The sequence below is a fragment of the Physeter macrocephalus genome, chromosome 21 (genome assembly GCF_002837175.3).
Source record: "Physeter macrocephalus isolate SW-GA chromosome 21, ASM283717v5, whole genome shotgun sequence".
NCBI classification, from domain to species: domain Eukaryota; kingdom Metazoa; phylum Chordata; class Mammalia; order Artiodactyla; family Physeteridae; genus Physeter; species Physeter macrocephalus.
The window spans coordinates 85,493,228-85,519,882 of NC_041234.1; the positions used below are offsets into that span (position 1 = coordinate 85,493,228).

Consider the following 26,655-nt stretch of genomic DNA (forward strand, 5'->3'; position numbering starts at 1 on the left):
AAATAAATAAATAAATAAATAAATAAATAAATAAAATAAAGACTGTGTGCCAGCCACTGTCGCAAAGCACTCCATGTGAACAGTCTCATCAGTTCTTCAAATGACCATGTTGATGGTCAATACGCTATTATTTCCCCAACTGCACTGATAAGACCACTAAAGCTGGAAAGATTAAGCAACGTTCCCAAGGTAAGTAAGAAAGTCATGGAGCTGGGGTTTGTATCTACGTGGACTCCAGAGCTTCCATACCCAACCCCACTGGTCCCCCCCAATATAAAAAATAATTATAAACATACTTTGAAAAGCATTAAGCTACCTAATTTTAAGGTATTCGTCACTTATTCTACTTCCATCTGTTTAAACCCCTAAGATGTCAACGGGTCTACTCTTCTGCTAGCTTCTTTCTCTTGTCAAAAAATCACCTCGAATGTCCAAGTGAGAATCCAGAGGTGGAAAACTCAAGCCTTTCTGGTTGGCTTTCACAATAAAGAGGCTGGGTAGGCTCCATAAGGCCATGATCCCCATGTCTCAAATTTTCTAAGTATCCTCTTCCTTCCCTTCACTCTTCTGGGGACTCGCGCTTCCTGGGAAGTTCAGAGGCCCCTTTTCAAGCAAATACAAATGTTGGAAGCTTTTCTCCTGAGGAGAAAAATGAACGAGAATCCAGTCCCTTGGAAGATCCAGCTAACTCACCTTATAAAGTAGGAATGGACGCCATGAAATACACGAACAGTTTCTCTCCCCAGGACGACTGCCAGCCTTGGCACAGGCTGGTCCATTTGAAATACATAATTGAATATTCTTAACAACTCAATTCTTCTACCTCACTTTGATCTATAGTTCATTACCTAAGTCAGAATTGCCAAAAGAGGCAAACCCTTCAGCCTGTTTGTCCTATATTTGCATGAATATTAAGCACTGAATGTTATGCTTCTTTGAACTTCAAAAGAGCTTCCTGGCCTCTTTTGACTACAACTTTAACAACAGAGCATAATGGAGTTACACAAAGACCTTATCCCGGCTAAAGACCTCAAGCCTTGCTGCTTCTGGACAGTAACAAACTTTTATATAAGCCATAAATGGCTCATTCATCCTCTGTGATGCATGGTCAGTATTTCCTGGGTTCCTGAACCTGTCTTCCCTCCTGTGAGAGCAAGGGAATTCTGGCTAATTAGCTACTAGCAAGTGGTAGCACCCACTTCTACTTTTCCTTGTGCAAACAGCTTTCTGCAATTAAAGCATTTTCTCCAGACCGCCTCAGATTCTACACCAATTGAGTGAGCATCTTTGACCATAACAGCATCCCCCCTCATTCCACCCTGATGCCTAAAACAGGAGAGCAAACAGGCTACAGAGCATCTGCCTTGACCTAGAAACTTACACTCGAACCAGCCCGTGAAAAATCAAACACCTTGGCTTCCTTGGGTAAAACGGTATCAGGCAACAAAGAGAGACGGGAAGCTTTATTAACCTTACACTTACATGTTTCCTGAAGTTTTTCTAGTTTTTTTTTAATTAAAAAAAAAAACCTCTTTTTTCTCCTTCCACTCCCATACCTATACCCTTCTCTAGAACTCGACGGTAGAAATATGGGAAACAAGATGTCCTTTTACTTTAAAGGAATTTTACCTGTTGTAAAAGTAGTATTTGCCAATTGTGGAAACTTTGTAAGAAAGAGAAGTACAAAAATGAACAAAAGTAACAGTCGTGCACCTACCACCCAGAGATAAAAAATTAGTTCCCTATTGCACACCATACATGAATATAAATTTCAGATAGAACAGAGAATTATGGGTAAAACCCCAAATTATGGAAGCAGTTAGAAGAAAATACAAGAATATGGAGTAGGAGGGAATTCCCTCATGGTCCAGTACTCCTCGCTTCCACCGCAGGGAGCACGGGTTCAATCCCTGGTCAGGGAACTAAGATCCCGCACGCCGCACAGGGCAGCCATAAAGGAAATGAATGACAGATCTGACTACAAGAAAATTTAAAACTTCTGTGTGGGAAAATACAACTTACACAAAGTTTAAATCAAATGGCAGACTGGGAAAATAATATGTGAAATACAAAAGTTAATAAAAACATTTGATGTTATGTTAATAAATAAGCTTTTGCAAATCAATAAGACATGCACCCAAATGAAAGCCAATTCAGTGAAGAAATACAATTGAATTAAAAAAAATTGAAAAGATACTCCAGTAATAGGAAAATATCACAACAAAACTGAAATATTATTTTCCCTATTAAACTGGCCCCAAAATACAAAGATTAATAATACATTCAGTGAAGGAATTAGAAATGGACATGCATACAAAGATGGTGGAAGCATAAATTGATACAACTTTTTTTGAAGGAAATTTGACAGTTCTTACCAAGATTAAAACTGAACATACACTTTGACCTAACGGTTACTCACAAATACTTGCCTAAGTGCCTTAAGGCATCCATTAATGCCTTACTTATAGTAATAGCAAAAACTGGATACAACTTAAATATCTACAAATAGGGGCTGGTTAAACAAACCATGGCACACTCATATAATTGGGAACTATGTAGACATCAGAAAGAATATGGTACTGTTACACTGCAATGTTCTGACATGGAAGGATGTCCTGGACACACTGCTGAATAAAATCAGGTTACAGAAAAATATATATGTAATATCCAATTTTTGTAAAAGAAAAAACCCCACAGACATGTATATATGTTTTTATAACACACAGAGAAAAGAGTTTGGAAGAACACACAGCAAACTATTAGTAACGGTCATCCCTGGGGAGTGGGATGGGTGTTGAGAGATACAGGTTCTTTATGAAGTTCAGATACTTTCGTATCATTTTGTACAATGAGTATTATTAATTTTATAATTTAAGAAATTTTAAAATAAGTTAATATAAGCATTTTCCCGGGCTATCAAATTTTCAATAAGCAGTGTTTGAATGGTAGCATAATAGTACATTACATGGATCATGTATGTAACCATTCCCCACTGCTTCTAACTTCTCTTAGAGCTGTAATATAAATCTCTGCGCATGTAGTGTGTGTGTGTGTGTGTGTGTGTGTGTGTGTATGTGTGTGTGTGTGTGTTTGTATCAAGGCAACATACCTAGGGCATATGCTTTGAGAGTTTCCTTTTAGTGGAGGTAACTCTGCACGTCTTCGAGACAGTTAGCTTGGGTGTGGCCACAAAGAATGATGGTGAGTGGCTCATTCAGGGAATGACCATGACCTTAGCCTCATTATCTGACTATAAGCCTGAAACACTAGACCAGAACTGGTCCCCTAGGCCATCTGTTACATAATCATTTTGACACCAACTGAATATCAAAGGGGCTTGGGACAGACTCATAAACAGTAGGAAATGTCAGCGAGTGATAGCTTTGGGGGTCTGTCAATCGTTTTTCAATCATATTTTTCTTTGGTTTGTCAGTTAAGCTCTAAGTTGCATGGACAATATTCCTCAATTCTTCACGAATATGGAAGGCTTCCCAGAAGAGATGGTCTTCTAACAGTTGCAAGCTTCCCCATGCTGCCAATAAGTCCATAAGGGAAGTTTCTTCCTAAGAGAGGAAGGATTTTTAAGCCCAGCTGCTTGTGAGTTTAGCTGAGACTGGATGGACAACTTTTCTATCATATCCACTTAAATCAAGGAGGACTTCTGGAAGAGGAGGGTTCTGAGGTCAATTACATATTCAAGTAGAAGGAGAAGGAGGTCGGTTGAGGACTGCAAGAGAAGAGGCTGATCCAAGCTTCCTTACTGATACCGTGTCCTGCTAAACCTCCTTCTGTGCCTCGATCATACTAGATATCACCACGGATTACTCATGTTTAAAAGCCTAATCAAAAGCACTATTTCTCCCAGGAAGGAGACTCACTTTACTATGAAAATCGTAGTGGGGCAGAAACACAGGTAACAGTGGAACAGGTCTGGCACTGTTCTCCCTGTCAGCAAGCCTCATGCCTGATATATTTAACTTATGCTGATAAAGGAGATAAATGTTTAAGTGATGGGCTTCAGATGCTGTTTCAGCTCCTACCAAGCATATTTGCACAGTTCCTTCTCATGAATAAGTTCAGTGGAGCAGAGAATGCCCCTCTTGGACCAGTTCCACTTTGTGCTTCTTTTGATGCAGCCAAAAAGGGGAACTAGAACGATGGCTTTTCCTTCAAATTTAGGGCCACGGTCCACCTCAGAGGTGGCTGCAAGTGGCCCAAAGAAGGTGAGGCTCACAGTGGGCAAAGGCAAGCAGAAAGCTCCTAACAAGAGCAGAGGTGTCAACGGTTACTCATAAATCTCCCAAATGTGGCTGCGAGGAGGGTTAATTACCCCCCTTTCCTGCCACTCTGCTTTCTCCAATGTGTCAGCCCATCACACGGATCGCTGACTTTCTAGAAATATTCCCTGGCTTTGCGGGGACGTTCCTTTCAATAAATGGCATCCAATTTGCTCACGGTCCCTGGAATCTCAATTTCCTCAAAGGATTTTTCATCTCAACCCAGTTCACGTGAAGGTTTTTTCCTTCTTCGTTTTTCAGCAGAAGGGAAGAGGCAGAGCCTGCTTTACTTTTTTCTTTTTTTTTCTTTTTCTTTTCGGTGTTATTCTTTTTCATAAACTGAAAACCTTTGCTGAAGAGTCTGAAATTTGGGAAAAAATCCAGCTCATCTGTCAGATATTTCTAGAATTACGTAAAATGGAATGAGATTTGTACAGTTTAGAACAGGAAAAGGAAAATAGGCTAATGTGTCATGTGTTCTATGAGATGAAAACTATATGATAATCAGAAAAACAGCCCCAAATTTAGTTAGCCCGATTCAAAGCTCTCATTCTTTTACCAACTCAGGCATAAACCAGTAACATTCACTTTCTTCTCTTAGAATAATGGCATGGCCACATTGGGCTAAATCACAATCACTTCAGGTTATAATCACATTTTCAAAGAAATTCCAAGAAAGTATCTTGTTTTTTAAACTCAAGACACTTACGTTTTACTTGCTCTGTTTTGCTTCCTTCTAGGAAAAGAAAGAACAGCAACAAGGAGAAGATGTATCTCATGCCTCCCATCTTCCACTTTTTTCTCATTCTGGCCACTGCAAAGGGCAACTTGAAACTTTCAGGGCCCTGTGTACTCAAGCTGTTGGGAAGGAAGCAGAAAAAAAGACTTAGAACAGATCCTCTGGAACTGATGGAGATCTCTGATGCTTAGGCTCCTAACTTGCCGGGGAAAAAGTGCTGGATAATTTACATAAATGCAAGCATTGTTTTTCTGCTAAGAAAAGAGAACTTGCCTCTCCTGTCTTGCAAAGACTGTGGGGAGAAATTCAAGTGGATGAACATACATTCCTATCCAACGCTGAGGCTAAATCCTTGCAGGCAAGTCACAGGAAAGTAAAAATAAATTTTGAAATCCTCATTTCTAAGGGAATTAAAGTTGATTTCTCAAGAGATTTTCTTTGGGAGAAAAGGGAAACTGGGGTTTGCAAAATGGCCATTTTGGCAAACAAAAATAATAGACAGTGACCCAAACAATTTCTGAAACGAAAGTTAACTGATCTTAGCTTCAAGACTACCGTTATTATTAATCCTTCAGGGATGAGGCACGATTGATCAATGTTTCTCCTGTGTCTCCTATGAGATCTATAAGGATCTTCAGTTTGGGTACTTATGTTAGAAAAGATAGATGTAATTAGCAAATGGATGCAATTTAAACACCTGAATGGTTTAGGCATATTCCTCTCACATGAAGTCCCTTGTGAAATGGAAATTTAAAACGGGCCATTTTTAAGGGATAGTGGGCAAACTTAAACAGGTAACGTGTTCACATTGCATCACCATGCAAAAGACCATCAAAAAAGCACCTACAATTCTTAAAAATAGGAGACATGCATTTCCAGTCTAAGGGGTGGAAATCTTAAACCTTTTGAGCCTTAGAACACAGAAGGTTTGCTATAGCTCATATCCAAACACAGGTCATTTCCATAGACGTTAGAGTTGGCAAAACTCTTCCAATGGGTGATTTGAAAATATTTAAATAATTCGAGAAACACCACATTTCAATCTGGGGTTAACACTGGATGGGAACTGAGCTCAACGATCTTTTCAGAGGGTCCAACCTAAATATTGAGTATAGAGAGCTGGATGGAATGCAAGATGATCATTCTGGAGAGCTGAATTGTCTTTGGGCCATGATGTGGATGCCACAGCTCTTACTTTAAACGCTATGAAGTTGGCCAGGTAATTTAAAGTCCATTGTTTCAAATTACGAGTATGTAACCAAAGAAAAACTGTCCATAGAGAATAAGTTATGCTATCAGCCAGGATTTGCAGGACTGGTCTGCCTCTCTACGTCCTCCCTGCTCCTTAAACAAGGATAAATTCTCCTGGGATATGTTCCTAGCCTTCCAAAGACCTGGGTTCTCATGTCTTGGTCCCCTCCGTGAGCTTTTGGCCCAGCTTCAATCACTGGAATGTCTACCTCTGTCCTCTGAGAGTTACCAGGTTCCACTGAAGCAGATCATTTCCACGAATGCTTTAACACAGCTACTCATCCCAGTGAGGTTCTTCCTGAGCCTACTCTAATAAGCTTATCCCACAAGCCTCCAAATGAGAAAGATTTTTTTTTTTTAACCGATGAAATCCAATTTATCACAATCACATATGGGTCTCAGGGGGGATTTTTGAAACCACGGTTTTCGGGTCTCCCCATGCAAGAACCAACCGGGTTGTTTTTCTTGTACAATGGTTGGGTGATTCGGTGAACAGTAGCATTGCCTCATAATTCAAGCTGGCAAGAAAACGGCTCTTAGAATTTTTTTGCTTTTCTTGGGTCTCAACTAATGGTATGAGCAAAGAGAAAAGTTGGTGACTAGAGAGCAATTAATCTCTTTTGGCGTTCCTGTCATCTGTGTGGCCTCCCCGGCTGGGATGTAGAACATCAGAAAACGAATCTCTTTATAAATAATCACTTTTGATTTACAAGATCCTGAAGTCCTGCCTTTGTATTCCGTGCAGAGCTATAAACCTGGAAGAGTTCCCTCCCCAGGTCTCCGTTCAATTTCTCTTTATCGCTTTAACTTTTTCTTTTGGGGAAGGGGGGCAGTTCAAGACATTTGTTAGGGCTGCAGCAATAAACACCAGCAAGCATTGCTCAGCAAGCATGCCGGCTCTTACACTTGCAAAGAGCCAAACTGTCCTTAATTTTTCAAATTACACTTTGACCCAGTTAACTGGAGTTATTTCGGTATTAACTCTCTGTCTGCTTCACACAGGCCGTTGTGCCGTTGAACTCGCACTGGCTCTTTTACAGGTTACTTAGAAATGTAGCCATTGACATATTTTGGGGGCATCCAGGCCCCAACAAGAAAACAACAAAGAAAACAAAATTCTGGGACTAACACTGCGAAGTGGGAGAGGATGAGTGCGCTTTACAAGAGAACAAGAAACAGGTCAGAACCTAAAGGAATGTATCCATTAAGGTGCCTCCATGAAACAAACATTCACAAAGTTCATTTGCATCAAGCAAAGGGCCCAAGGGCTCCTTGCCAGGCTGGAACTGCAAGGCAATCTGGGCCATCAAGTGTCAGGGGTCTGTCGGTTCACAGAAGAGGTCTCCTGGGTAGAACAGAATCAGAGACGTTCCCAAAGGAAGGCTAAGGGATGAGAACATGGGCCAGCTCTTCAGGACTCACAGTGTTTCTTTAATCCTGCCGAGAGGCTTCAATGCCCTTGCAATCTCACATTCACTATCATCTGTGGGGCAGCCTCCAGGGTAGCAATTCTCTTTCCAACAAACAATAAGAAGCCACTGGATTCTCAGGCCCGTGTCCATCAGCTAAAATCCTCTCCCCGGTCTACCACCCAACAAGAAAAGCTCGGTTCACTGGTGGTAGGTTGTCACTGAAAAATGGCAGCTTCAGGCCAGGGTGTCTCTGGTCTGAGTCGAGACGCCTTCATCGCCGCTATGACTGAAGAACAATGCCCCGCCATTTGGCTTGCAAAACACCTTTGCTATCTATCATTTCATTTTATTCCCCACAACAACTACACCTTCAAAATGGGCATCCTGGAACCCAGAGAACTCAATTGCCCATTCTCATAAAGTTAGTGGCAGGGCCGGCAGGGACCAGAAGGCAGGCTTTCCAGGCCGTAAGTTCTGGCAACACTGCGTTGCTCCCCGAGCCTAGCGTCTCCAACCCAGACGCCAGTGGTCCGGGCCGGAAAATGAGGCAGATGTCCAGAGGGAGCATAGAGGAGCCTCTCGCCCAGTCCGCCCTGTTTGGTTAACTTGAGCACGTATGAACTACCTACGGGTCCAGGGCACCTCAGCAAGCCAGCAAAAGGCTCGGGACACATGTGATCACTAAGGGGACCGTAGAAACCCGTTAGGTAGCTACCCAAGTGGCCTCCCCGCAGCTCCAGAGCCTGGAACTACGCAGGCCGAGCGAGAGTGGCGAGTGGCGAGTTCGAATCCGGGGCCCTCCGACCTGCCTTGGTCTGGCGCCCTGGGCTCCACCTCCAGCCGGGCCGCGGGCAGCTGCAGCGGAGAGCGGGTTAGGGTGGCAGGTCGGGGAAGTTCTGGGAGCCCTGGGGGAAGACGGCCCACCTGTGCAAAGGCTGGAAAGGAAGGGAGGGGAAACGGGCGCCGGACACCGTTCACTGACCTGGCCACCGGCCTCCTCCGTCTTCCACGCGTGCAAGCGCTCCGAGCTCCCCGGGGCGCTCCTCCGAGGACGGAGACTCGCAGGTTGTGGCGAGAGCTGGAGTGCGCGCGAGGGGGGAGGGGGGAGTCAAAAGTGGGTGGGAGGAAAAACATCACCGCCCTCACACCACGAGGGAACAGCAGCTCGCTCGGCTCCCGGGGGCAGAGCCAAGGCGCGGGCGCGGCGGCCCGGGGCCACCTGCCCGCCCGCCGCCCGCTCCCCACTTGGCCCGAGAGGCCGGCCGCTCGGCGCGGGCGGGAATTCCGCGAGCAAGCAGCCGCTGCAAGCCCGCACCCCTTCTCCGCCCTGGCACCGCCGCTCTCTCCCCGCTCCCCCGACCCGAAAGTTAAGAAATCGGGAGAAAGTGTGAGGCTCAGCCGGCGACTTTCCCATCACGCAGCGCCCACACGGCACCCCCCTCCTCTGGCTAAGCGAGCGTTGGGGTCTTAAAGGGACCGCACATCTCCTCCCGCCCCTCCACCCACTCTGCGCTGGATGCACCTAGGAGCTCCCCGCCGCTCGCGCGCGGCCTGAAGACCCCGGCTACCCTCTGACTTCCCCGCTGGAAGCCCGCAACTCCCTCTCCTCCCGCACGACGGCCTCTCTGCGTGCACCTGGCCTGGTCCTGAGCCGGTGCGCGGGACGCAGGATGAGTTGGCCTCGAAAATTATGCCCTAGCAGGCTGCTTACCATTTCCGGGCATCTCCCAAATCCACGTCGCGGCTAATGAAGTGACCAACCGTTGGTGCCCTTAAAGGCAGGATGGAGATGGGTGTGTGTGTGTGGAGGGACAGGGGACGACTTAGAAACCTGCTTTCGCCCACAGAGGGCTCCTGAGCCCCACGGAAAGGGCCTCCACTAACTGTTAGGTGTCTTGAAGAAAACTTAGAGTGGCTCACCACAGCCATCACTGTTCTAACAGTCGTTAGGATTTTGAGTTGGGTCAAGAACCCATCCTTGAAACCACAATAGCGCTGCTGATGCCTTGGTGAGCCTGGGACAGACTAGTCCAAATTTGTGTTTATTCGATGAAGTATAGTTACAAAGAATTACCAGAGTCCTCTAAGGGCCTGAAAGCGTTGCCTTGAGAGACAGTACCCATTTATAGTTAAGCCCCTAAATTTAGAGAGGAGCTGCAGGGCTTTTTTCGACGTGGAACTGCATGATATGGATACTCCTAACATCTACATGCCACGTTACGGCTTACAGAGCACTTTCATATACATCTTCATTACTTTTTGAACTCTCACAACAAACTGAATGATCTCTGGTCTGTGTGGCCTCAAGTGTTAGAGTTGGTGGGGACCTTCTGGACCGTTCAGCTCAACCTCTTCCTGTCACAGAAGGAGAAATTGACGGAGGAGGGGGCCGGAGAGGTGATGTATCCAAGGTCACACAGCTAGTAAATGACAGATTTGAGATTCCAGTTCAGATTTCCTGACTTTCAATCCGCTACTCTCTGGCTGTTATCTCCAGTCTATAGATGAAGAAACTGATGCTCAGGGAAACTGCAGCTTGCCAAAAAAATCATACATCAGGAAGAGAGAACAAAGGAAATTTAAAACAAGAATAATTGTCCCCGGAAGTTACTTCCTTTTTCTTCCTTCACAAGTGTTAATATCACCCAACTAGCCCCTGAATTGCTGGAGATGATTATTTCACTGTTAACAAAGAAAGGGGGGCCCTTTCTGAAATGTTGCCTTCAGGGCCCAAAATGTCTAGCTCCATCCTGCTGCTTGGGTAGCCATACATTTACATTGCCACATGCATTCAATCTGTGCTGTACTATATTAGTTTGAACTTGCTGATTTGTTGCCTTATAACTGTTCTCAAGCCATTTAAGGCACTGATGTTTTGTCTCACTACACTGAGTTCTTCAAGGCCTAAGGACTGGTTGTTCAATTTCCTTTGTATCTACATCCCCCAACCCCCATCATCACTCCCAACATGCTGAGAGAGTATTCAGGAAAATGGGTTTCAGGGAACAGCCTGGGACAAACATGGATCTTAGCATTTAAAATCAGTAGACTCACTGAGATTTAAGAGCTCATCTATTTGGCTACAAGCACTGGCTCCCCTTGCTTGATGTAGTACTCTGATTACTGCATAACAAACCATCCCAAAACCTTAAAAGCTTAAAATGATTTATTATGATCGAATGGTTCTTTTCAACTGGGCAGTTTTTGCTCAAGATCTCTTGTACACTTGGCAACTATATAAGGGGGGTGCTGCAATTCTCTAAAAGGTTCTTCATTAGTGTAAATGCTGGTGGTCCTTGTATTAGTTCCAGTCTTGATTTCTGAATTGGGAACTCCAACATGGGTCCTAACCTAAACTTCCTACCAGATCTTATTCAAGCTAAACTGATGATTATCTCTATGCCTTATTTTTCTCTATTTATTAAATGGAGATTAGAGCATAGATCACCTCACATTCATTCTTAAAAAATGTTTTATTTTGAGATAATCATAGATTTATGTGCAACTGTAAGAAATAATGCAGAGGGATCTCAAATACCCTTCACTCCCAGCGGTAACATCATGCATAACTATAGTACAATATTACAAACAGGAAATTGACATCAATACAATCCATCCACTTTATTCCAATTTCACCAGTTTTATATGCACCCATCTGCCTGTGTGTATAGCTCTGTGAAATTTTATCACATGTGTAGGTTGATGTGATCATCACCATAGTCAAGATGCTAAACAGTGCCAACACCACAAGGGGCTCCAGTGTTACTCATCTTCTCTCCTCTTCTTCCTACTCCCTGGCAACCACCAAACTGTTCTCCATCTCTATAATTTTGTCATTTAAGACTATTACATGGAATCATACATAGGCAACCTTTTGAAATTGGCTTTTTTCACTCCACATAAGTCTCTGGAGATCCATTCAAGATGTTCCAGTATCAAGAGTTTGTTCCTTTTACTGCTGAGTAGTATTCCATGGCATGGCTGTATCACAGCTTATTTAACCATTCATCTATTGCAGGACATCTGGATTGATTCCAGATTTCGGCAGCTACAAATAAAGGGGCTATGAACATCTGTCTACTGATTTTGCATGAACCTAAGTTTTCATTTCTCTGGACTAAATGCCCTAGAGTATAGTTCCTGGATTGTATGGTAAGTGCATGTTTAGTTTTGTAAGGACCGCCATATGCTTTTCAGAGTGGCTGTACTATTTATATTCCCACCAGGAATGAATGAGAGATCCAGTTTCTCTACATACTTGTCTGCATTTCTTGTTGTCATTATTTTTTATTTTAGCCATTCTGATAGGGGTATAGCGATATATCATTGTGGTTTTAAACTGTATTTCCCTAATGCTTAATGATAGCTACCATCTTTTCGTGTGTTTATTTAACATCTGTATATCCTTTTCAGTGAAATGTCTCTTCATGTATTTTGACATCTAATTGGATAGTTTTCTTACAGTTGAATTTTAGGAGTTTTTTTTATATATTTTAGGTACTAATCCTTTGTTGCATACATGGTTTGCAAATACTTTCCCCCAGATTGCAGTTTGTCTTTTCATCCTCTTCCCATAGGCTTTTATAGAACAAAGTTTTCAATTTTGATGAGGTCCAATTTGTCAGTTTTTCCTCCTATGGATTCTGTTTTGACAGTAAGTCTAAGGATGCTTGGCTTAGCCTTAGAGCCAAATTTTTTTCCTATATTTTATAGTGAGTGCTATAGTTTTAAGTTTTACATTTAAACCTATGATCCATTTGGAGTTAATTTTTATACAAGGTGTGAGATTTAGATCGAGGTTCACTTTTTTGCCTATGGATGTCCAATTGCTCCAGCATCATTTTTTAAAAAACTATCCTTCCCTCATTGAACTGCTTTTACACCTTGGTCAAACAGCAGTTGGGTATTGTATGGGTCTATTTCTGGACTCTCTTTTCTGTTTCATGGAGCTCTGTGTCTATCCCTCCATCAACAGCACCCAGTTTTTATCATTATAGACATTAGTAGGATTAATATCAAGTAGAGTGTTTCCCCCCACTTTATTCTTCCTTTTCAAATTGCTTTAGCTATTCTGGGTCCCGTACCTTTCTGTATAAATATTAGAGTAAGCTCGTCTATGTCTACAATACACCCTTCTCAGATTTGGATAGGAATTGCATTAAACCTATAGATAAATTTAGGAAGAATGGACAGCTCTAATCTGTTGAGTCTTCCAATCCATAAACACAATATATTTCTCCATTTCTGTAGGTCTTTTTTGATTTCATATAGCAATGCTTTCTAGTTTTCAGCATATAGATTCTGTATGTGTTTTGTTAGATTCATACCTATGTACTTCATTTTCTTTGGAGCAATTGCAAATGTTATTGTGTTTTTAATTTTGGTTTCCAGGGTTCACTGCTAGTATATATTAATGCAATTGATTGTTGTGTGTTGATCTTGTATACAGTGTGTTGCAGAACACAGTCATTTTTATTTTTTTCCTGCTTTATTGTGATTTAATTGACATAGAACATTGTGTGAGTTTAAGATGTACAACATGATGATTTGATATACGTATACACTGTGAAATGATTACCACAATAATGTTAGTTAACATGTCTAGCACCTCACATAATTACATTTTTTTTTGTCTGTGGAGCGAATATTTAAGATCTACTGTCTCAGCAACTTTTAAGTATATAATACAGTTATATTATATATTTAACTATATGCTAAGTATAGTCACCATGCTGTGCGTTAGATTCCCCAGAACCTATTTATCTTATAACTGGAAGTTTGTACCCTTTGACCAGCATCTCCTCATTTCCCTCATCCCCCAGCTCCTGGCAACCACCATTCTACTCTCTGTTTCAAAGTTTGGCTTTTTTTTTTTTTTTTAATATACCACATATAAGTGAGATCATACAGTATTTGTCTTTCTCTATCTGACTTATTTCACTTAGCATAATGCCCTCAAGGTCCATCCATGTTGTCAAAAGTGGCAGAAATGAATGTGAAAATGGAGGTATTACAGAATGATTAATGCTGAACAATGTTCTGAGAATACATATTTTAGCCTTTTTAAATGCTTCTTATCCCGTTTGAACCTGGAAAACTCTGGTTATTTGGTTAACTTTCAAATAAAATAGCAGGACACATAAAGATTAATGAGGAGTATATTATGGTGTATGTTTATTTCTTTATACAGAAAATCAGACCAACCTAAAGTTTGTATTAATCAAATATTTGATTCAATATTTAGAAGTTGACCTTTTAGGACCCTTAAGCTGTATTTAATATGAGCCCCTTTATCACTTGTATGTATTCATGTTTGTTAACTGAGTTTTTGTCTTTGTTGTATTTTCTTCCTGTTGATCATTTCTAAAAAGTGCTATAACACAGAATTGGTTGTCATTAGTGCGGTTCATCTGATATTTCCGTCTTTCTTCCTTTCAGGTTCATGGTAGAACTTTACCCCCCTTCCTGCTATGGGATTGAGCATGACCATCTGATTTGCTTTGGCCATTGAAATCTTAGGAAAAGTGATGTGTTACTTCAGGATGGAAACCAAGAGCTAGTGCATAACAACTTTCCCCATTCCCTGCCCACTGCCACAGGAATCATGAATGCATATATTGAAATGAAGCCTGAGTTTCTGAGTGACTAAGACGAGCAAAGCCCCCATCAGAATTATTTTGGGAGTCTAAAGTGAGTGATAAATGGAACTTTGTGTGTTAAGCTTGTGAGATTTGGAGGTTGATCCTTTTTGCAGCATAATCTACCCAATCCTGACTGCTGATACCACCAGTAAAAACAATTCTGTTTCCTCATACTTTATGAAAACCAGAAAAGTAAACAGAGCAGCTTATAGAATCTTGGAAATAGAATTAATAGAAGCCATTATTTTTTGGTTCAATGTGTTCTTCTTAGTTAAGCTGCCATTTTCCATTTATGCCTTTCAGTTACTGTACCAAACAAAAATAACCCAAGACATTTTTTATTTGTGCTTTGTGTTATATCTGAATAGTATTTTAAGGAAATGATTTTCCTTTGAAGTGATTTTAAGATATTCGTGGGAGCATTTTATGTGATTCTCTTCCCAAAGGAGCACATCTCCAGATTTCTCATAAAGGCCAAGGAAAAAGCAAAATTTGGTTTATGGAAAATTTCGGGAACATATTTATTTTTAAAATTGAGGTAAACTCATCATACTGTGCAGGATTATAGTAAATATCTAAAAGATGAAAGGAAGTGTATTCCTTGATTCAAAATTGTAGCGTGCCCGCAATAACCATGAATGAGTCAAATGGGCAGAGCGTAAAACACATTCGCTTCTGACTGAGGATTTTTCACGTAGTTTAACTACATTTTCAAGCACTCTCACAAAGGTATGTAAACGTTGTTAACTAGGGACGTTGTAAAAACAAACTGGAGATTTAGTATGTCCAAGTGTTATACTGTACATAGAAAATGCAATATGGCGGAACAGAAACTGCTTCCCTAGAAGCTCTATTGCTATAGAGCATTTAATCACTTTAAATTGCATCCGCTTAGATAGCTTACTATAGTACCTCAAGGTACCCACAGCTCTTTAGAACTGCCATGAACTTCCCACAGTATTTGCTTTTATTCCAAAGCTAGGTAGCAGAGCATCCACTATTATTCTTCAGAAGAACCAACAGAAGCGCCTATCTCATTGTCTTAACCATGGTTTTAGAATCAAGCATTCCTGAGTTTGAGTCCCAACAAGTCATATAACTTTTCTGAGTCTGTTTCCTTCTATGTAAAACGAGGATGCTGATAATGCTGCTGTGGAGGTTCAGTCGCCTAGTATATGTGGAGGGTCTGGCTCAGTGCCTGGCATATAGTAGATGCCTGTTAGTCCTTTCCATCCTCACTTTTCCTCCCTGCCCCCATTCCTTAGGCCAAATGTGAGAGCTATTCCACACTCAGTAAAGTCCTTTATTAGCTACTCAAGCTTCAGTTTGCCTGTCTTTGGAAGAGAGTGGAGAGAAAAGCAGGAAGAGGAAATCAATAATTAGCCCAATTTTCCACCCTTTACTTCTAGGCAAGGAGTAAGTTGGGGAGTTGGGGAGTAGAGTGCCAACCTGCCTTTAAGTGGAACAGTCAAGAGACCGATGCCAAAATGGAAGTCACTCTGTTTTCACACACATGTGCATCAGCACCGGGTAAGGTCCTGGTGCCGGGAGAAGATCATAAAATATTAGATGCAGATTTGGGCCTAACATCCTCTTCTCCATCTTCGTGGCACATGGACTAGAAAACAAGACACAAGCCAGAGTGGAATCGGGAGGAGCCACCTGGATATTCTCACATTCAAATTCCCTGATCTTTCAGTTCTCAAGGAAAGAAAGTTCGTTTCTCATTAGAAAATGATGCTGACAACTCAGCATCAGCGTTATAACCCAGGGAATAAGAGCAGGAAACAGAGGATCTAGAGAGCAAAGATGGCAAACTGCTGACCCAAAGGCTGACAAGAGCCTGCACACATGTTTTGCTTGGACTGAACAGGGATTTTTTTTTCAAAATTTGAATTGGTTCCAAACAATCTTTAATGTTTATTATTAGGAGATTTCACACAAAAACCTTGATTTCCAGTTCCTCTTGAAAAATTAGAATTGCTGGCAACACTGGGCTGACATCTCTGCCTAGTAACATAGGCTGGAACCGAGGAGTGGCTGCTGCTTTTACATAGCATATGTGCTCATCAATTGCCACAGTCCCCACCACTCCTTACTGTGCCCCTGTTGTTACCCTCAGGCCTGCTTTACTCATTCAGATTACCTTTCTAGCTTCTAGGGCCATTTGAATTTGAACCATGGTGTACAGTCATAACTGTCTAACAAGTGGCTCTCTAGGGAGAAAAGTAATCCTGATTCATAGCAATTTCCAATTTCTGATATATAAATATCCCCAACATGGCCGATTTCAAACTACCAGTATGTTAATGCAGAGCTGGTAAGAGATGCGTGCAATTGCCTCTCCCAAGCTGGTGAGACCTGGCTCCAGAACACCACTCGAATCCGCTTTAAAAAGCTTCAGCAAAGTAAGTGGGATGGTCAGGGGTGTGAGCCAGGAGATCTTAGTCACAGGCTAAGAGTCAGAAATCAACAAGAAAAAGTCACATTCGACACCTGACATGGAACCCATCATTAAGTCAACACTACTTCCTTGTTCCCTACCTCTTTTTAAAAATCCCACAGGCCAATTATCCAGTCTGGGGGCATGGGTAATGTGCGAGGGAGGTGTGGACTGATGAAGGGTTGGCACTAGCTTGACGAGGTCAGATGACAAAGTACAGGCCCCCTGACCGTGCTGCCGAGTCCTGCCTGTCAGCCGAATACTACTCTCCTTTTCTCCTTATGAGAAGGGAGGGGACCAGGGAGAGCAGTGAGCTGCCTATTTAGAAGCCAAGTTGGGAGTGAAATGGAAATAGGCTGTGAATTACATCAAGAAATCTCTTCTCACACTAGAACTGCAGGGCCGCTGACCTCAAATGCAGATGGCAAAGACCGCAAGTAGGGACATCCTCTTCTCACATCCCATACTGGAAAATGACTGAGTGCGCATAGAACAGTATTCTAGAAGGTGAAAACTCTACGGCACCTTTGGGACAACTTAGTCCAAATCTGATTAACTTACACAGGGAGAAACTGAGGCCCGGGGAGGGGGCAGGGGGTGGGTAAGTGGCTCAACCGGGTCTGGAAGCCTGGCTTTCTGACAGCCAGTCTCAGACATTTTTTTCTACCTCATACTGCGTCTCAAGGAGTTAAAAAGTGGACGCTTCAGTCCACAAATGGGTTGCGTTGCCAAACCAGCAACATGAATAATATTTTTTGACTGAATCAACTGTCTGTTTAGGCATCATGTAGACACAGTCAAACACTCATCTCCAGTTTTCCCTGTGTTTGGATGGTTTTAAAACCTAACAGAGAATCTGCACGCCCAGGGAGTTTTGCCAAGAAAATCTGAAAATCTAAACAGCCACTCTCACATTGGCCCTGTAACCAAGTGTCCGAATCTTTTTTTTTTTTTTTTCCTTTTTCATATTAGAGAAAATATGTTCTTGCCACAAGAGAAGCAGTATCAGAAACTGTATGGATCCTTGAACTGAGAATTAGGATTCTGGGCTCTGGTCCTGACTTTGCTTTGGATGGGTCACATCCTGCCCTCCCTGTGGGCCTCAGTTTCCCCATCTGTTCCTTCAAGCTCTAGCGGTCTTTGATTGTAAAATCATATTCCAGGTGCCCAGTCACTCAGCTTGTTGGCCCCCTCCAACCTGTGTTTCTGTGGCCACAGAGCATTCTAGAACCCAAGTGCCAGAGACACTGCCGAGCCTCTGAAATCCTGCAAGACTTGCTTGTTGGGCTTATTCTCTACAGCAGCTAATTTACATACACAGCCCCGATGTCTATACTCATTAGGGACCCCTCGTCTCGCCGCCTTTGAATTTTCCTGGTAACCTCTCAGTCATAAAAGCTGCCTGTAATCGAAAGAAAAAAAAATCTCCAAGAATCATATCTTTAAAAATAAAAAGCCCAAACCCAAATGAACCTTTTACTAGATTATGGGCTCCAGTGCTTATTCCTCCGGGGACTCTTGTGAAATCAGAGACAAAAACTGGAGAACAATCAGACAAAGAGAAATGTCCAACGAAGGTTTGGGTTTATTTAATTTTAGTCTTTTCAAATCCACCCTGGGTTGAGGGGAGGGTGGAAGAAACACAGAGAAACCCCCTCCCAGCTGCAAAGTCCACGTCCTCAGCCATGCTTTTCTGTCACTTAGAGTTCAGCTTTCCCCAATATTAATGGAACTTAGGCCAAACAAGAGTTCCTTTTATGCTTTCTCCCCCCTCTCCGTGCTTGCTAAGTCCTGTGCAAACTTGCCACAGTTCCCAAGCACACAGCTGTGAAATGATCAGGGCTGGACTAATGCCAGTACAAACCAATTTATTGGGGTCCTGAAATTAACTAAAACCTAGAAAGCCTGATTAATTGTGGCACAGCACAGCAAGGAGCATTCAGGGGGGAGGCCAGCAGGCCAGAGCACACACGGGGACTCTGTCCTGCCCCTTGATTGACACGACACATAAAGAAGAGTTCCTTCTGTGGACGGGGCTGTGCTGCTCTTACTACTTATTCATCCATAACCAAAATGTCATTGAGTCCAGCAGGGAAAAGGGTAGTTAGTGGGTCTTAGCTACCTATGGAATCAGCCAATCCCATAATGGTAGTGCTTGGGATTAATTTCATTTAATTTAATTATCGTCTTCGGGCCGCCCATTTGACAAGCTCGACTTTTTTTCAAAACAACAGGGACTAAATATGCCTTCGGAGAGTCATCGTGGAGAGCTAGTGCTACTGCCATTTCTTGGAACACCTTACCACATAAGACAAGGAGAAGGAGAGTGAATCTAGGGCAAATCATCAGGGTCAAAAAAGATATTGGTGTCCCCTACAGACCAGTGCTTTTCTTCTCAGTTCCTATGCAAAACAATAGCAGACCAGTGCACTGCAAAAAAAGAGTCCTCCTCTATTGGGAAGGGGGGATAAGTTAGGAGTTTGGGGTGAGCAGATACAAACTACTGTATATCAAATACGTAAACAACAGGAATCTTGTAGTAAACTATAATGGAAAAGAATCTGAAAAAAATATATATACACATACATAATTGAATATATATATTATATATATATAACTGAATCGCTTCACTGTACAGTAGAAACGAACACAATATTATAAATCAACTTCAATTAAAGTTGATTTAAATATAAAGTTCAATTAAATATATTTCAATCAAAAAATAAAAATAAAAAAAGACTCCTCATCTAAAAGTAGTAAGTACGATGTCAAGACTCCTGAGGTGTTTGCCAGTGGAAGCTCTTGAAGGGCGGAGGCAGTGGCAGCAAGGAGACTTCTCAACCTTGGGAACAAGGCATTGCTGTAAAGTGCTCGCTTGTCAGCATGTAGGGGGCTTCCCCTTCTGCCCAGATGTCTTAGAGCCCTGGTGTGGGCACAGTTGTCTAACATGGAAGCTTCTAGAGTGCCAGACCCACCTCTGACTGGTTCTCTTTGTCAGCCCCAGGCCTAAAGCCTGCCCTGAGTACACCCAGGCTGACTGAACAGTATGCTCTGATGCAGTTGTACCATTGTTAAAGCACTGAAAGAGTTCCTTGCCGCTGGGTAAAGTGCTGCTGTCTCAGGCTTCCCCAGGTGTCCCCTGCAGCCTTCACTGCTCCTGCCCCTCCCCTGAGACCCTCGAGCATTCCCCACGATCCATAGCTAAAGAGTTAATGGCTCGCACAGCAGAAGGCCTTCAGTACCCTGTGCCCATGGGCCTCTGGCATCTTTTCTAGTTGGTTATTACCCAAGCTGGACCAGAAAGTAACTGTTTTGGAAATCACCCTAAGTACATCGCAGAATGATACCTTCATTGCTGGTGGTGATGAGGAGAAACTTACTGATAAAAGCACCCCAGGAGCTTCATGAGAAAGACACCAAGAATCTGTTTCATTCCTCATGGCAGCCCTGAAGCCGTGAGCACTGGTATTGCCACAGGTTCCCTGGGTAGAGAGCATGACATCTAGAACAAGGGCTGGCAGGAAGGGGGTGTGCAGGAAGTGTGCAGGGAAGCAGGTAATTCCGGCTGCTGAGGAAGCTGCTCTTGCCACTCTCCTTGGCCGTGATCTTCCTCAAGGATAGGCCAGCTCTGGGAGATTGAAATCTCCCCCCAGATAGGAACCACCTAGGCTTTTGATTTGGACCAGAATGGAGAAAGGATGGGTGGAAGGACACAAAGGACCAAAGTGACCCTCATCACAATTCTGCCAAATTATGTATGTGGGGTGAAAGGGGTAAAAGGTCTTAGGAACCCACTTCAGGAGACCGGAACTAGTCCTGGTGCTGTCATTAGCTGTCTGACTTCAGACACGTCCCTTCATTTCTCTGGGTCTTGGCTTCTTCATCTGTACCGTCAAATGACTGAGTTAAGTGACCTCAGGGGTTCCCTCTAGCTTTGCAATTCTATGGAATAATCATTATTATTAATAATCAGAACACTACCTACCATTTATTAGGTACTCACTGTGTGTTGGGCATGATGCTAAGTACTTTTCCATGTATTCTTTTGAATGTATTCAAAATGTATTTTGTATGACTTACATGGATTCGTTTACATGTATTATAAATGGCCTCAGAACCATTTATAATACAGAATAATACCTATGAGGTAGGTATTATTATTGTCATCCCATCTTTTACGCATCGGAAGGTCACATCCACAGTAAGGAGTACAGCCAGGACTCAGATTCACGGCTGCTGAATCTAAGGCCCATGCCCTTACCCACTCACTATCCCACCAATCTGTGGCTCCATGTGTTCAAGACTGCAGGCCATAGGCCTACACAGGTCTTGGTTTGAACTACTGCCTCTATTTTCCTTTGCCCCACACTCTCTGATAGTGAATCCTCTGGCTCGCCTATCCCTAGATTCCTCACTCACCACCTCCCCTTCTTCATGGTGTTTCACAGGCAAATAAATAGAATAGGCAGGGAGCCAAAAATTATACACTGACTCCTAAAACAAATAAATAGACCCACCTTCTCTCTTTAGAGGTTGGATTAGAAGAAAAGGGCTGTCTGATTATATTCATGACCCTAGAAACCATTCTCAAGCAGAGACAGCCAAGCCAATAATATTTAGAAAAATAACAAAAATTGACTGTATTTAGCTCTGCAGAGGAATCCTGCTGCTTATTCATGGTTAAATATTAACATCTCAGCTGTTTCTGGCCATCTGAGTGACAGGCTGTAGATGTGGATATATGCCCTTCTACAAACTCAATTTGGCTGTCAGCTTCTTAGAAAAAAATAAGAGTTATCTTCATATTAAGAGTTAGTGAAACCAGGGGATGTTAGCTGTATATAGTGCATTCAAAGTCCAAAGAAGCCCATATGAAAGTTAAGTTGTAGATGGCTGGAGCTACAAGGAATGTATAGATTGCACCTCTTTCCCTTGTATTGCAGATGAGGAACTGCAGACCCAGAGAAGGAAAGAGACATGTCCAAAGTCACACAGTGAGTTACTGTCAGGGTCTAGCCATCACCCTTATTTTATATGAATGAGACTGAGGCCCAGAGATTTGTCAAAGGCCACAAGGCCAGTTATGGTGAAAAGGCTGGGCTACTCTATATGTTTTGCCTCCGTATCTCATATTCCCAGATATCCAAAGGGATTGACTAGATAGATTATACATGCAGGGGTTTCTAATCTCAGGCCACGAGCTCAGTTGTGTAGGAAATGTAATTTTCTTAAATCTTCCATAACGAAACCTCATTTCTACATCAAGTCTTCCTTCAGGCAGGTAGTAGACTCTCGATCTTAGTCACTTCTGGTCCTTTAGATCATTTCTGGCCCCTCCTTTTTCTTCTAAGTTGTATGTAAGCTCTGAAGAGTTTTGAATTTGCCCAGAATGGCGTTGGAAAGATATGGGGGCTGGGGGCTGGCGGTGGAGATGCTGGCATCTACTTGCACCTGCAGCATCCTCTCCGGTCCTTGGCTGTAGATTCAAGCAGGCCACTGTTGCACTGGCCTTTCTTCTCCACCACTGGGCTTCCCCAGTTCCAGCTCTCCCTCAACCACTTCCATGCCCCTCGGGCCCATGGGACACAGGACATCCCCCCATCTCCTTGGAGTTGCAAGAAATTCAATGGGGCTGCCTCAGACCCATCTGTAGACATTTTCCCCAATTCCACATAATCTGGACTATGGCGAGCTACTCCTGTGCCCTTCCCAGGTCCACAGAACCAGACTCCTCCCAGGTTCCCTAAACTAGCTCGGAAGTTCATGGTTCCTCCTGCCCCCAGGATCCCTCCCAGTGAAGTGTCAGACACGGAACCCTCACTCGGTGCTCGCTATGCTGACTCATTCCCACTTTCCTTGCTGCCTCTCTGACTACCCCACTTGGAAGATCTTTACATTGATGTAGGAGTGCAGAAGACTCTTTCCCCCACATCCTTTGTTTAATGCCCAGAGACTCAGGCTAAGGGATAAGGAAACTCAAAACCTGTCGCTCTCAAATGATTATCTCTGCTATAAGTTTGTTGCTGTTTAATATTCTTTAATGAGTCCTCAGGTTCACAGAAATGGATTCAGCATCATCCTTGCTTTAAGAGACACCTCATCATTGTTCCACACATGGCCCCCTTTGACTTAACTAGTTATTGTAAGAGACACCCCAAACAACCCCGCTCAAAACAAAAGCTAGACATTTAGAACCTTAGTAATAACCTACATCTAACCGTGTGTTCCTTCCCCCACCACACCCCTGCATCCTCCTGCCAACCCTACCTGATGTAACCATGATCCTGAATCCCATGCTCATCGTGCTTTTGCTTTCGTGTTGATTTAACTTTAGTACATTTACATGTCTTACAGAAAGTACTTCTTAATTTTTAAAACCATGGCTGTCTTAAATTCTATGAAAAGGGTATCATGTCTTATGAAAATCATTTCGGACTTCGTTTTTTTCACCTAATGTCACATTGCTAACTTCACCAACATTGCTGTGCATGACTCTAGATCATTGATTTTGATGGCTGTCCAATGTTCCACCCCGTGAAGATACCACAGCTTACTCATCCAGACTCACATGGACAGGCATTTGGTTTGTTTCGCTGTGAACCTTAAAAGCCAACCATTGACTCTTTCCTTTCTCCCATTATTTATGCTGTGATGGCCCTACTCGGAAGCAATGGATGCTGATGCTGAAAGAATCAGCCTGAATAGGAGACAGGTAATGGAAAAACAGGAAACGCCTCGAAGGAAAACGTAACTTTGGTTAATATATCAAAAATTATGTAGATGCAAACTCGAAGGCTTTTTACCTAATTAGACCCTAAGCATGGCATTTGTTGGTCAAAAGGAGCAGTCCGAGGGGGAGAGGAGAGTGGGAATGGTTCCTTGCAGCTGAGCCCAGGTACTGAAAGAGCATCTCAAAGAACTTGTTTTGTAGGAACAGAGTCTTTATAGTAAAAATACAGTACAGTACTTAGCCTATTTTCTCCTCCTCTTTCTCCTGATAATTTTGCTCAGAAGTCAGGATAGGTGGGGTGGAGAAAATTTAAGAATGTGGTTCCTGGCTCAGCATTACCATGAATATCCTTTAGTCATGTTTTAGATTATCTCGCCATTTACAAAAGAACATTGACTCTGCTGAAGTTACACCACCATTAGTGCCAAAGCAGCCCAATCTAGATTTCTTAACATATTTTCCCTTTCTCTGTCACAATTAAGTACCTCATGATACTGACAAGTGCCACTTAGAGGCAAAATGCTGAAAACGAAGAATTTTACTGGAGATTCTGGGTGTGAAGTGTGTTTATAAGAAGAAGGAAGGTGGTTTATAAGTTTACAAAATTATTTAAAGGTGGGATTTGCTTTGAAGATCTTCTTTCCTTTCAGTCTATGGCTTATGAACTGATTTAGGGAAAAGATCAGGCAGCTTGTTGGTAGGGAGGGGCGCGTGATACTCACTGTTTATCTTCTTTAGCCAGTGGGTAGCCAGCTGCTGATTTCTACTCCTTTAATTTAACTTCCAATGTCAATACAAAGCTTATTCTTCAGACTGACACCATGTGCTTACAGCTCCAAGAAGCACTTGCTGGCAACTATGATCGATATTTCAAAGGAGAAAGAAAGGTTAAAAATTATTTGGGGATACTGTTTTTTATTCACCCCCCACCAACATGGGAGCTACCAAAAAAGTAAAGGAAAAAGTAGAAATATGCTACTGATAATGATTAAAAATTACAAAAAAAAAGATTAAAAAATACATATGGTTCTGGGTGAGATATACTACAGATTAATTTCAAAGTTACTGTACCTTTTAAAAGCACAGTCTCTCAAACACTTTTTATTATTTTAAGTACATATATATATATATATATTTACTACCCCATTTCTCCAGGACTCACTTCTCCCATTAGGTGTCAACTTTAGTACAACTCTCTTTATTAGCCGTATTTTTGTATATTTCTTCCCATTGATATTTTAAGTGACTCTCAGAGCACCCGTCTCTCATTTCTGCCTACCCTGACTCTACTCCCAAACCGGTTAACAATATTTTCTTAACGGCAAAAAGATTTCTTTTATTGGGCTATCTCCATCTTATCTTAGCAGGTAAATAAATATCAGGAAATCTCCATCTCAGTAGCCATGTGAGAGAGAAAAATAATCACCATGAACTCAAGAATAAGAAACCAAAATATATGTATCTTTCCGTCTGTAACACCCAGATTAGACCTGAATACAAAGTTTCTTTTTTTCTCACTCCCTCCCTCCCTCCCTCTCTTACCCACCTTCCCTTCTTTCCCTTTCTTCTGTTCTTTTTCTCTTTTCCCCTTTCCTCTGTCTCTCATTTTCTTGCTCTTCCCTTCTATCTTAGGACGCTTTTTAAAAACATATTTATTAATTAAATAAATGTGCCAGGTCTTAGTTGTGGCATGCAGGCGGGATCTAGTTCCCCGACCAGGGATCAAACCCAGGCCCCCTGCATTGGGAGCCTGGAGTCTTAGCCACTGGACCACCAGGGAAGTCCCCTAAAGGAGGCTTTTATAAGAGTCAAATAATTTTCTACAGTTTTGTCAGAAAGACGTTTTTCTTTCCCTGAGGTTCGCCATGATGGCCAGGTTCAGGAAAATGTGTAAAGTAGTCATGGTGTAAGGAGGCCCTGTGGTTTAGAGAAAATTTCCTAGTTTTAGCAGTTAGGAAATTTGGGTTCTAGTCTAAACACTATCACTAGACACTTCTGTGACCTTCTGGAATTCACTAACTGGCTCTCTGCCTCCGTTTCCTCATCTATAAAATGGGAGGAGAGTTTTACTTAATTCATCTCAAGGAGTTGTTTTGAGAAGCGAATGAGATAATGCGTGTGAAGATTCCTTTGGGGCAAAGGGGACAAAAAGCGCTATTCATATGCAAGGTGCACTTATTAATAAGAATCAGAATGTGATTATGTGCAAATCAGAGTGAGCTGATTCTCCATCAAGAACGATTCTGAAAGCTGAAGGTTGGCATTCTTGGTTTCATTCAAAATGTCTCCAGCTTTCTGGGTTCTTTGTGCTCTGGTGACAAATTGATTGTGACCTATTGAGACTCAGATGTTTCCATTTCCAAAAGTAAGGCATCAGATTTAAAAAAAAAAATGAAAAGAAAAGAAAGCAAAATTGGGCTTAGTCTTCCCTGTCACCCAAGGAGCTGGCTGAGAAGTGAAAAATTAAATCAAATACATGTTTTGACTATGTGTAACCAAGCAAAGAGCTCCAAGTGACTTTGTCATTGTGTTGACTAGATCTTCTGGTTGTTTGGGCGTCATAAGGGCAGTCTCAGAAGCAATTTTATATCATTTTCCTATCTGTGTACCAGCTGGGTTTTGACACGTCAAGGACACTGCGCCCCCAAGAATTCCCACTGAAAGTGGACTCCTCATTCCCCTCTTCCACTGCCAAAATATATTTGATGTCAGATAGATTTCAACTGAATTGAAAATACTCTAATTACAGTAACACATTTGGTCTTTACTCTGTACTTCCTTGGTCTTATCTCTTTTCCAGAAATGTTAACAATTTGATCCATTTTTCAGCTGCTTCAGAAACATAAATAAAAATGCTGACTATATTATTCTCACCATTTTCCTGCCCTCCAATGCTCCTGAAAAGTACGTTTGGTGTCTGTGTTACAGCTCATATGTGCCAAAGAAAAAAAAATTCTGCTGATGGGCTCTAGATATGTGTTAATAAGCAGCTCAACCTGGCTCAAATTGGAATTCCTTCGTACATTAAAAAATATGTACTCAGCATCTAATATTTATTAGGCAGTAGCGTTCCTTAAACCTCAAATAAGTGCATATGTACTTGAATGATGGTTATTGAATAACGATAATTATAATAGTTTTTTTTTTTTTTTTTTTTTTTTT

General features: G+C 42.2%; 1 protein-coding gene across 7 annotated transcripts in view; it reads right to left on the bottom strand.

The window, feature by feature from the left end:
• Positions 1-8,813, bottom strand: part of CHRDL1 (chordin like 1) — a 117,738-nt gene extending 108,925 nt beyond the window's left edge. For 5 of the 7 annotated variants that reach the window (XM_007100821.4, XM_007100819.4, XM_007100822.4 and 2 more), the window contains exons 1-2: positions 8,662-8,744; positions 4,987-5,135 (exon numbers count right to left, since the gene is read on the bottom strand). In XM_007100821.4, the coding sequence (XP_007100883.1) occupies positions 4,987-5,083 (97 nt within the window). In that variant the 5' untranslated portion in view covers positions 5,084-5,135; positions 8,662-8,744. Of the gene's footprint in view, positions 1-4,986; positions 5,136-8,661 lie in introns of all 7 variants that reach the window. The other 2 variants (XM_024128162.2, XM_007100818.3) reach the window with 1 other exon arrangement.
• Between the last annotated feature and the right edge of the window lie 17,842 nt (positions 8,814-26,655).